This window comes from Carlito syrichta, unplaced genomic scaffold (assembly GCF_000164805.1).
Source record: "Carlito syrichta isolate Samal-C Ts95f unplaced genomic scaffold, Tarsius_syrichta-2.0.1 Scaffold314525, whole genome shotgun sequence".
NCBI classification, from domain to species: domain Eukaryota; kingdom Metazoa; phylum Chordata; class Mammalia; order Primates; family Tarsiidae; genus Carlito; species Carlito syrichta.
This window is the reverse complement of record NW_007258621.1, coordinates 981,624-994,047: the sequence shown is the minus strand read 5'-3', so window position 1 is coordinate 994,047 and position 12,424 is coordinate 981,624. Positions and strand designations below refer to the sequence as shown.

General features: G+C 46.8%; 1 protein-coding gene across 1 annotated transcript in view; it reads right to left on the bottom strand.

Annotated features, from left to right (window-relative positions):
* Positions 1-12,424, bottom strand: part of KSR2 (kinase suppressor of ras 2) — a 445,700-nt gene that overhangs the window by 80,685 nt on the left and 352,591 nt on the right. The window contains exons 8-9 of the mRNA XM_008071604.2: positions 7,888-7,953; positions 4,621-4,747 (exon numbers count right to left, since the gene is read on the bottom strand). Of these exons, the coding sequence (XP_008069795.2) occupies positions 4,621-4,747; positions 7,888-7,953 (193 nt within the window). The remainder of the gene's footprint in view (positions 1-4,620; positions 4,748-7,887; positions 7,954-12,424) is intronic.

Below are 12,424 nucleotides of genomic sequence, written 5' to 3'. Positions count from 1 at the left end.
TATATGGAGGCAGAAGTGATGCCATCAAGAAGAGACAAGCGTGGAGGATGAGGAAGCCAACCAACAGTCACAGAGCAGCACAGACCCACAGCACCACAAAGAGTAGCAGAGTCACGGTCATGACAGAAGACCAAGTCAGTGACCGAAGGTCTTGACTTGGGTCCAAGGAGCTAGCTTGAGCTCAAGACCATCCTCCATGTCTGGTTTCATGAGGCTCAGCTCCTAAGCAGCGATGTCCCCTTCTCTGACTGCCTCCTGTCCATCCTCACAACAGACAACACATTTTGCTGAGTGAGCCTGGGTAGGTCTGTGTTCCTTGCAACCAACTGACAACAGCAAACCAGCATGCAGTCACTTGGAACAGCCTGATGGCAGCAGGCAGCTCTTCAGCCTCCACCACTGCAGATGGTATTTGGGGGGCCTTGATGTGGACAGACAAGGGTTGTAGACTGGTCCCCTAAGGAACTGGCGGATGCTCCACTGTGGCTTTTCCTCCTCCTCCTTTTTTTCCTTGTTCTTTATTCCTTGTCCTCATTCCTTCCTACCTTTCACACTCCTTTGTCTTTCTTCTCCTGTTCTTCCTCCCTGCTCCTTCTTCTTTTTGCTCCCGCTTTTCCTCTTGTTCTTCTTCCTCTTTCTCCTTCCGTCTTCTTCCTCATCAAGCTACTTCCATGCTCTGAGCATTCAGTGTTGGATCAAATCCTTTCTACGTATCATACATCTAATCCCCTCCTCAACCCCAATAATACCTCCTATTATACTGCCTGTTCCAAATAGGGGAAAACGAAGGCAGACAGATCTTGAAATAACCAGCCGACAGTCACACAGCAAGTTAAGGGGCTCAGTGTCAAGCCCCGGTTTTCCGACTTCAAAATCTACACTCCAACCACACTGTGCCAGGTGAGAAAGCAAGGCCTTTGTGAACCTGGACTGACTGAGCTAGACAGGCGACAAGACAAAGAGCAGCGAAAAAAATCTTCAGACCAAATTGGCTCAGAAATCTATTGCACTAATCACATCATCGCCTGACAAGAAGAATCTGTGTGAAGCCAGTGAGAAGAGAAAGAAGGGAAAAAATAACCCAGCCCTGTGATAGATCCTGTCCACCTTCATGTCAAGGTTGCTTTCTTAATAGAGGTTAATTTATTTCCCTTATCAAATTCTCCCGCTGGCAGACAAGCAGAACAATATCACAGCCACTGATCCATCTGACCCGTGTCTCGCTCCCATCTGACACTAAGAGGTCCATTGTGTCTCTAAAGCCAGAAATAAGGGTCTTGAGGTGGCACTGATCTTCTTGCCCCTGAAGATGTCACAAAGGACAGGATGGTCGTAAGAGATGCAGTTACTTCCATGTGAAGTAACAGCCCTCCCGGCAGTTTGGATCCCCACTCCTAGAGACCTATCTTCTCTTGTAAATAAGAAAGGAAAAGTGGGCTCAGCCTCATGTTTTGATTGGAAACCCCAAGATTTAAATGGATAATAATAGCTAGAATTTTCCAGACATTAACTATGTGCCAGGAACTGCACCGAGCACTTTTAAATGTTGATTATTTAATTTCTTCCCCACACAACTGTCTGAGGTTGGTCCTCTCATCACCCACCACGGGCATTTTAAAACATGGCTACAGCCGGGCTCAGTGGCTCATCCTATAATCTCATGCTTTGGGAGGCTGAAGTGAGTGGATTGCCTGAGCCCGCGGGTTCGAGACCCGCCTGGGCAACTTGGCGAGACCTCATCTCTACAATACATCAAAAATGAGCCAGGCGTGGTAGCGTGCACCTACATGTAGTTCCAGCTACTTGGAAGGCTGAGGCAGAAGGATCGCCGGAGCCCAGCAGGTCGAGGCTGCGGTGGCCGGGAGCGGCCACTGCACTCCAGTCTGGGCGACTGAGTGAAACTCCAACTCAAAAAAAATAGAAATAAAAATAAAACATGGCTACAAATCCCTGAACTCTTTCCATCAAGAATTAGGGTCTGTATCTTCTCTTGAATCTGAATAGGCATGTGACTGGTTCCATCAGTAAAGGACAGAAGTGACACTGCTGATGTTCCACCTCATGATCTAATTCAGTTGCTCTTTGGGTTGTGAGCAGTCACTCAAGAAGCCTGACTACCCTGAGGCAGCCATATTGTGAGGAAGCCCAAGCCATAAGACAAGTCTACATGTGAGAGCCCTAGTTGACACCTCTGCTGAGTCTAGACTTTGACCCATCCCAGCCTAGGGACCAGACCTGTGAGTAAAGAAGCCTCTAGATCAGGGGTCAGAAAACATTTTCTGAAAATAGCCTGATGTAAATATTTTAGATTTTGCAGGCCAAGTGGTCTCTGCCATGACTACTCAACTCTGCCATTCTAGTGCCAAAGCAGTCATGGAAAATATAAGTGTGGATGTGTTCCAAAACAATTTATTTTTTTAAAAAAGGTGGTGGCCTGAGTTTGACCTGTGGGCCATAGTTACCAATCCCTGTTCTAGATGACTCCAGGCTGTATCTGTGTGGATTCACCCAGTTGATTTCTCAGACATCACAGAGCAGAGGCAAGACATTCCCTCTGTGCTCTGTCCCCATTTCACAGACTCTGTGAGCATAATACAAAGATGGCTGTTGTATAACACTAAGTGTAGGGTGGTTTGCTGTGCAGCAGTAGATAACTGGAGCATCCTCGTTTTACAAACAAGAAAACTAAGGCTCAAAGAGATTAAGTTACTTGCTCAAAGCCTCACAGCTAGTAACCAGAGGAAGCCATGGCTGGAGGTTTGCCTGCCAGGTTTGCCTGACTCCAGAGGTCAAGCTCTCCCCCCTGTAAAATGAGGCCATAGGAGAATGGCTCTGAGATAAAAATGGTGGGTATCAGCGCAAAAAGGAAGGAACAAACAAACCTTGTAGGGATTCATGAAAGGAGAGATCAGAGGCAAAGGAAGGGACCAAATTATGCACAACTTTGCATGCTGCAGTAAAGAATCTGATTTGTTTTCTGGAAATCATAGAAAGCTATTCGATTTTTTTTTTTTTTGGAGTTGTAGTCTCATGCTGTTTACCAGGCTGGAGTGCAGTGGCATGATCATGGCTACCGCAGCCTCGACCTGCTGGGCTGAGGTGATTCTTCCGCCTCAGTCTTCCAAGTAGCTTGGACTATAGGCATGGATCACCATGCCCAGCTAATTTTTCTGATTTATTGTAGAGACAAGGTCTCGCCATGTTGCCCAGGCTCCTGGGCTCAGGCAATCCTCTCCTCTCCCGCCTCCTGGCCTTCCAAGTAGCTGGGATTACAGGCATGAGCCACTGCGCCTGACCCATTGGGTGGTTTTTAAGCAGAGCGTGACACGATTCAAATTAAATTCATTAAGCATCAATCTGGTTGTTGTGTGGGGAATGGGTTGGGAAAAGGCAATCCTCTCTGACCTATGCAGAGGTTGAAGATATGCCTTGTAATGAGAAGACATTCAGCCATCATGATCATCCTCTGGGACCTGAACACGGGATAGTGACTTCCCTATTCTTGTGTGGATCTGCACTTGATCCGCTGATAGAGTTTGGATGTTTGTCTCCTCCAAATCTCATGTTGAAATGTGATCCCCATGTTGGAGGTGGGGCCTAGTGGGTAGTGTTTGGGTCACAAGGGCAGATCCCTCGTGAATGGTTTGGTGCTCTCTATGAGTTCTCTATTAGTTCACATGAGAGCTGGTTGTTAAAAATAGCCTGGCACCTCATCTCTCTCTCTCTCGTGGCCTTCCTCTCGCCTTGTGATACCAGCTTCCCTTCACCTTCTGCCATGAGTGGGAGCTTCCTGAAGCCACCTGCAGAAGCTGATGCTGGTGCCATGCTTCTTGTCCAGCCTGCAGAACCGTGAACCTAATAAACTGCTTTTCTTTATAAATGACCAGTCTCAGGTATTCCTTGATAGCAGCACAAATGGACTAAGACATCCACCTTCAACACAACGCATGGAAGCCTGGGAAATCAACTGCTGATACATGCAACCATTGCTTCCCATTGTGACTCCCAGCTGAAAGAGTCATTGGGATAGTTTTGGCATTGCCCCATTAAGAGACCAAACACAGGATGTAGAAATCACACTGGAAATTTCTAGGCCACAATGGAAAGAGAGGTGCGTTGAGGGGCCCACCGCTGACCATCTGCCTGATGGCAAAAGCCAACCAAACTGGCTGTTGCTCAGAATTCAGGCGTCCAAAGTTATCTGCTCACCCAGCCTCCACCAAGAGTCTAGAGTCAAGAGCTCACAAGTAGACCCCCATCCCTTAGTGGTTTGATTCAACAGATGTGTCAGAAGGCCCAGAACCATCTGCAAAGCTGGTCCTGGCAGATGGTGAAATCTCACAGAGCAAAGCAGGTGAGGACCACTAAGGGAGCTCCCTTTAAGTCTCTCCTCTCATCCTTACTGTGCCCTCCTGCTCCCCCATCCATTGTCATTCCCTTGTGCCCTCTCTCTAAATTAGATTCCTGGCTCGTGAATCTCTTCCTTGATTGCCAGATGCTCCCTGAGCTTTACTCAACATAAACCACACAGAACAATCCCAGAACAATCCCTTCCTCCTTCCTGCTCCTCCTGGCAGTGCCGGCCCCACATGCCCAGACCCAGTGGAAGCCCAGTCTTACCTTGTTGATTTTGTTGGTTTTTGGGAGTGTCTGACTGATGTGCAGGTCCGAATACCGGGGTGGCTTCCGTAGAGGATTGTTGATGTCACACGGGACAGACTCTGTACGGACTAACCTTGCTGGATCCGTAGGGGTAAAAACAGCGATTTGGGAATTTAAGTATCACTTAGTTTTGATTATGCCAAGACAGCACAGCTCAGACACCTCCCCAAAGGCCTACCCCTGAGACTGGAAATTAATTCATTAAAAGCTATAGTCATTCTGTCACTGTGGTTGGGTATTCTCTGTGGTTTCTAACATTTTTGTATTGTCAACATATGACTTTAAACAATTTTTAAAAATATTAATAAAACTGGATTTTTTCAATCCCATAATTGTTTTATATTGGCATTCATTTCAGAATTGAAACTCATTTTTTAAATTTTAAGATTTTTATTTTTTAGAGATAGGGTCTCACTCTGTCACCCAGGCCGGAGTGCAGTGGCAAGATTATGACTCACTGCAGCCTCAAACTCCTGGGCTCAAGCATTCCTTCTTCGGGGACTATAGGTGTTAGCCATCACACCCAGCTAATTTGCTATTTATTTATTTTGTAGGAGTTGGAGGGGGGTCTCAATATGTAGCCCAGGTCAGTCTTGAACTCCTGGGTTCAAGTGATCCTCCTGTCTTAGCCCCTCCCCCCCAAAGTGCTAGGATTACAGGCATGAACCATAAACCACCGTGCCCAGCCTGAAAGTAATTTTAAAAATAAGAGGTTTCTGACTTCTCTAATCAGGAGACAGGCTAATGAGAGGCTCCTGTCCCTGGCCTTCCAACCTTTGTGTTAGAATCATCTTTCATGATATTTGGGATTTCTCAGGGCTTAGTAGCCTGTCGTGTGTCAACACGCTTCATCTGTCCTAAACAACTCTGGATACCTGAAAGAAAGTCTCAGCTGTTCCAGCCGCCCCCAATCCCCCACCCCAGTATCATGCCTAAAGCCACACAGGAAGCGGGGCACACTGTTAGTGTTAAATAAATGCTTCCTGATCCAAATCACATCATCCCTTCTGTTATTTCTACTACTCAGGGAACACAGCGAGGGCCATAAGTGAGAAGCTCAAAATCAAATGTGATGCCTGGTGCTGTTACTTGTTAGCTGTGTTTTTTTTTTTCTTCATTGCGGGGGTGAGAAGAAGATGTGGTTAAGAAGTTAAAGCTTTGGACTGACCCAGAGATTTAATTTCTCTGCTTAGCCCAAGCTGCCATCACCATGGAAACTGACTAGATTTTCAACTTCCAACCAACGAGGAGAAAAGCAAGAAGCTGGTAGATGTCTGCAAAGTTCGGTTTGCTTTGCATGTGAAGGCACCTGCCGCCTTTGAGCAAAGAGGGCACGGCCTTGAAGGTGGGTGGGAGGGAGCCCTTCTTCAAATGTCAGCCTCTGAGAGTGGGTCGCCTTCCACAGGCTGACTCTCGTCTCCACGTGGGAGTCAGACCCCACAGAACCCTCTTCCCCAATGAAGCTGACCCAAGGAAGGGGCTCAAAAGAGGTGAGAATTTAGGTCTTAGAATAGCCTCACTGAGTATATACAGTTATTCAAGGAGCAGATGGTTCTTAATTACAGGTGTGGGGTGGGAAGGGGCAAGAGAAGGGTGTGGAAGATTCTGCCTTTACTTGTGATTTTCTCTCTTTGCAGAGATAATGCACAGATCATCGAAAACCAGCCGCCACTGGCTTCGGGACATGTCAGTGCTTTCAGTAGCAATTTCCCTCCTGTATGCTTCCCTTGGGTCCCTTCTCAAAAAGAGCATATTCCCTGGTACACACACTGATCAAGGTCAGGGGAGATGGAATGGGGGAAGTGGTAGGGTGGGGATGAGTAAGTTGCTGTGCCCCAAAGTTGCTCCTTAGTGGCTCTAAGGCTCCCAATCCATAGATGGGGGTTTGATAGGGGGACGACCAGTAAGAGGTTAATTGTAATCAGTTGCTAACACTTAAAAAAGGAAGTGGATGGCACATAAAACTCTCTATGGGGGTTTCTGTTTGAAATGTCAGAGATACTGGCAGCAGAGGTCCACACAGCTCGAGTGGCTACCCTCTCTAGATGGCACTTGGGCTTCCTCGTGTCTCACAGTCCCATCTGGCCAGCTTCTGTCATGTAAGATACTTGTTGGCCCCAGTGGGATCTGACTTTACATATGATTCCTGCTCTAGTGCAGTGTTTCTCAACTTTATAGCACAGAGGAACTCCCATAGATTCTGTTTGAAATGCAGATTCTGATACAATAGGTATAGGTGGGGCCAGATATTGTGCATTTCTAAAAGGCTCCTGGGTGATCCCAATGCTGCTGGTCCATGGGCCATGCTTTGAACAGCAAGGATCTGGACCACAATGACCAACAGAACTTTCTGCAGTGATGAAAATGCTCTACAGCTGTACTATCTGATATAATAGCCCTTGAAATGTGGCTGGTGTGACTGAATAATTAAATTTGTGTTTTTATTTGGTTTTAATTAATCTGAACTTAAATAGCCAGATGTGGCTAGTAGCTACTGTATTGGACAGCACAAGCCTGGAGAGTCCCTCAGGGATGGACTGCAATATGGACCATGGAGTCTGGGGGTGACTACCCAACAGGGCAAGAATCGGGGGATCTATTTGAAAGCTGGGTTACAAGCCTTCCTAAGAAGGCATCTCTTATTGCAGGCAGGGAAAAGTTTTTCCTTCTAGTATTGGCTTGCTTTTGCACAGTGGAAGTCTGGTAGTGGTTCCCCAGGGGTAACTGCTATCTCCCGCCTGAACAGGTTGGTCCAGACACTCCCAGGGCCCCCGTGGATGAGACACAGATGGCCCAAACCAACAGGCCCGAGTTGGAGCCCTCCCTACGTCCACTTCTGCAAAGTCAGTTGATTGAGTCTGGGGCCACATAACAGAAAAACATTCAGCCAGTGCCCTTTTTAGTGGGAAGAAAAAGCAATAGGATTGAGGGAAAGCAAAGTGACAGGAAATTAGAAGAAGAAGCAGGGTGAGAGAGCAGAAGCTAACCTGGGGGCTAAATTATCAGAGAAACCAGTATGGGAGAAAGGAGCAGAGAGAACAGGCATGGGGATGGATAAAGGAGACAGACGTCGGGAAGAATGGAGTCAGAGGGAAAGAAATGGGACAGGCAAGTATCTGGGGATGGGGAGGTATCCAGAGTCAGTCTGGGTGGGACAGCTCCCTTGGACGACTTGCAGGAGCTTTCACCTCTACACCTAACAAAGCAAGTGTTAAATACTTACCTCCTCGGTGGATGATCAGGAGATGACAGGGCGGGGCTTCTTTGGTGCATTTGTTGTGGCACTTTAACCTGAGAGAGAGAAAGAGAGAAAAATGGATGGGTGGATGGACTGATGGATGGATGGATGGGTGGATGGATGGATGAGTAGGTGGATGGATGAGTAGGTGGATGAATGGCTGGGGAGGTAGATGGACAGATGGGTGGGTGAGTGAGTGGATGGCTGGATAAATGAATGGGTGGGTAGCTGGATAGGTAAATGAGTAGGTGGATGGGTGAATGGGTGGGTGGATGGATGGGTGGGTGGATGGACAGATAGATGGGTGAGTGGATGGAGAGATGAGTGGATGAATGGATGAATGGATGGATGGATGGATGGGTAAGGGAATGGATAGAGAGATTGGTGGTGGGAGGATGGGATGCCTCAGTGGTCTGGAAGCTTTGAGCACTGTGGATATCAAGATGTGGGATGAGAAGAGGCAGCTACTACAAAGGCTTGTCCTTAGCAACGTAGGAAATTAACTCCGGAGAGAGGCTGCTGTCATCCTACTCTCCCAGGTGAGTATTGGGTGGTCCAAGAGTGGGTGGCAATTGTTTTATCAGCAGGGTTCACATGGATTTCATGCTTTGAAAAACATCAAATATCATTCTTTCCCTTATCAATGTATACTCATCATCATCACAATCCTATTCATCATCTATCATTTACTTGAATGCTTACTTGAAGATTTATTTGCAAACTGCTGTACTAAACATTTTACATATACTATGCCATTTGATCTTTATAACAACCTCACAAAAGGGTTGTTATTATTATTATTATTATTATTCCAATTTTACACATGGAAAATTGAGATTAACTGACTTGCCCTGGTCAAAAAACCTGGGTCAGTGGTCTCAAAGGAAGCCTCTCATTGTTCTTAAACGCTCAAGCTTCAGGGGACATTCAACCAAGGCTTCCAATTAAGATGAAATTGGAAACAGGTATTACATTTTAGAGACATTGAGTTGAGGTCAAGAAGTCTTCCTTTGAGATAAGCCAAACATGCCACCTTGCTCTTTCCCCTACAATGGCCTGACTTCACTAGGATGATAAAAATCTCAAGTTACTGCAGACTGTCTTTGTCTTTTTCTTTTCAAGCTTTGTGTCAACAGGATGGACACACACTGTGGAAGATGCTATGAATGCCCCGTCCACATCCAGAATCCCTTGGATTCTCTTCCCATTTTTGTGCACATCAGACTAACTTCCAAGCACCAGGGTGCTGAGGGGGAGGCAAGGGGGACCTGGACAGCACACAAGGTTGAATCACATCATGTGGATGCGAGCCCCCTTCCAGTTCCCTTCCTGTCCAACTGCAGCAGGAAGAAGTTCTCTCTAACACATGCCAATTCCAGTCTCAGTTATGGCCAGGCAGCAGTATCCACAGGGAATTTAATCAATGTATTTTTCCATTTGAATATCTATTTTTTTCAGACTTCCCTTATATCAATGGCAAGTGATGTTGATTTTTCATTCACCATAATAAGACACATTTTTCACCTTGTTTTATTTTATTTTATTGAGTTGGGGTCTCACTCTGTCGCCTGGGCTGGAGTCAGTGGCACAATCATGGCTCATCACAGTCTCAACCTTCAGGGCTCAGGAGATCTTTCTATAGTTGGGACTATAGGAGTGCACCACCACACTTGGCTACTCTTTTAATTTTTTTGTAGAGACAAGATCTCATTATGCTGCCTAGGCTGATCTCAAACTCCTGGGCTCAAGCAATCCTCCTGCCTCAGTCTCCCAATGTGCTGGGATTACAGGCATAAGCCACAGTAACTGTCCACAGTTTTATCTTGAAATAGATGTCTTTAAGTTAAGAAGACCATAAGTAGTAAATAAATAATAGTAGAGCTGATATGTAAATATGACAAAATCATGACAGGGTATTGAACAAATGCCTGAGTAGGACTGGGAGAAGTTGACTTAGATGATTTGGAATCTACAAAACGAGGACACAGCCCTTGTCATCAGAAGGTCTAGGATGGTTGAAAAAACATTTGGAAGTACTGTTGGTCGATGAATGTCATAAGGACTGTAGGTCTCTGAAAATAAACAAGAGCTAACACTTATGTAGTGCTTACTGCATACCAGGTAATGCTCTGAGTGACTTACATAATTCATTTAATCCTCATAACATCCCTAAGAAGCAGCAACTACTGCTATCCCCATTTTATAGAGTAAGAAACTGAGGCATAGCCAAGTTGGGTAACTTACCCAAAGTCAGAGAGCCGGTAAGACTCAGAGGTCCCGAGCCCAGCTTTTAACACCATGCTTTATGCTTCCACAACTTTCATTTTTCTTTACTTCTTTCCTGGGAGCTGTAATGACCTGAGTCAAAATGCCCTTCTTTGAGACACGCCTAAGCCGTCACCTTGCTCTTCCCACTACAGCCGACTTCAAAAGGATAGTAAAAATCCCAGCTGACTGTGACCTGGCCTTCTCTGTCTTCATCTTTTATAAGGCCCTCATACTCTTAGACTTATGGGGAAGTCTCTAGCCCCCATGCAATAATCCGTGTTGCAGAAAAACTCCGAAGCAGATCCCTGCTATGTGTGAAGCGAGCCTTTCAGTCATTCAACAAACACTTAACTGGGCAGATGGAGCCCCTGTGTTTATGGGGAGGATGATAAACACATAATCAAATAAATCAGATAATTGCAGCTGTTGTAAGATCATGAAAAAGTGATTCAGGGGACTGGGACGGGGGTGATGGGGATATGAGCGGGCTCCTTGGGGGGTTCTGCCTTTCAAGCTGAGTTCTGGTACAAAGGTTCGGAGGTGAGAACAAGCTTGGTGGGTGCATGAGTTGGAAGGCAAAGGTTGATAGGCTGAAATGATGAGAACAATAAATGGGACATGAGAAAGGGGGGTGGGCAGGGGCCCTGGGGGATGTGGCGAGGAGTCTGCATCTGATTTTGCAGGTGCCGAGAAGCAACTGGAGGGTTTTGAGGACTGTGACATGTCAGACTGATGTTTGGGAAGGCTTAAGTTGAGGAATCTGCTGATGCCAATGGAAGTTGAACCAAGAAGTTTCTGAACTTAGTACGGCTGGTCTTCACCCTGGAAACTTCTAGAAAGAAGCCGTTCCTTTCTGCCATCCGCCACCTACGAGTCTTCTCTAACAAGCCCAGCTGGAAGAGTGACTTGCAGATGCAGAGAAGCCCTGTCGCTCTCTTGTGGGCAGCACCTTAAAGCAGGGGCAAGTGATCTAACGTAACCTTTGAACCACCCAAACCAGGACAGGCCAGACCAGGGGAGACCTCTCACGATCTAGGCCCATTTCCTCCCCTCCTCCCTGGCATCTTCCTCTGCAGAGTCCCTTGTTGCCTGTCTCCTGCAGTATCGGAAAAGCCCTCCTCTACCTCTGGCCCAAGTGCGGGAGACGAAACACTCTTCCTTTCAGCCAGCGGCTTCAGAGGGCAGCGTCAGGAGTGGAAACAGTCTTGCAGGAAGAAGTCTTCCTCAAGCAGGAAACCCCGAGAGAGATTTTTCCAAAGCCCAGGCACTTCCACCTCGCACCGGGGCTCTGATGTCAAGAACTAGTGCCTGTCCATCCATAGTCTGCTGATAGAGTCAGCAGGATCAGTGGAGGTCTGAAATTACACAGACCCAAGGTGGAGAGGCCCGAGGGAATGCAGTGCTCACTGTCTCATGCAGAGACACTATGTCTCACAAAGAATCGTTTTTCCAGTCAGACGTGCATGATTCCCCCCAAATTACACTCTTCCTTTTCCCTGCCCATGGAAGCAAGAGCTACTAGCATACAACGAATCAGGAGACCTCCTGTTTCAAAATCAGATTCCCAGGCCTCGTCTTTGAGGTTCTGATTCTGCGTCTTCTGGGGATGTAAGTTTTTAGCAAGCACATGTGAAGGCTTGAGAACTACTCTCTAAGAGGAATATATTCTGCTTCCCAGATGAGCGAGGCCTGAGAGCCTAAATCTTAATAAGCCTAGGTTCAGATCCTGACACCACCACTTCCTGGCTGTGACAACTTGGGCATGTGGCTGATCCTCTCTGAGCCTCAGTTTCCTCATCTGTAAAGTGGAGACAACCATGGCATCCCAGGTTGCATCCAATAAACCACTTGCCCTCAAATTGCTGTCTCTGTAGAAACAGGGGAGCCCAACTAAGATACTGTGATTATTTATTATTTTTCAAGTCAGGGTCTCACTCTGTCACCCAGACTGGAGTGCACTGGCATAATCATGGTTCACCACAACCTTGACTTCCTGGGCTCAGGTGAGCCTTCTGCTTCAGCTTCCTGAGTAGTTGGAGCTACAGTCACACACCACCACACCTGGCTATTTAGTTTTATTTATTTATTTATTTATTTAGAGTTGGAGTATCACTCTGTCGCCCAGACTGGAGTGCAGTGGCCACCACAGCCTTGATCTGCTGGGCTCCGGCGATCCTTCCGCCTCAGCCTTCTAAGTAGCTGGAACTACAGACGCGCGCTACCACGCCTGGCTAATTTTTTGATTTATTGTAGAGG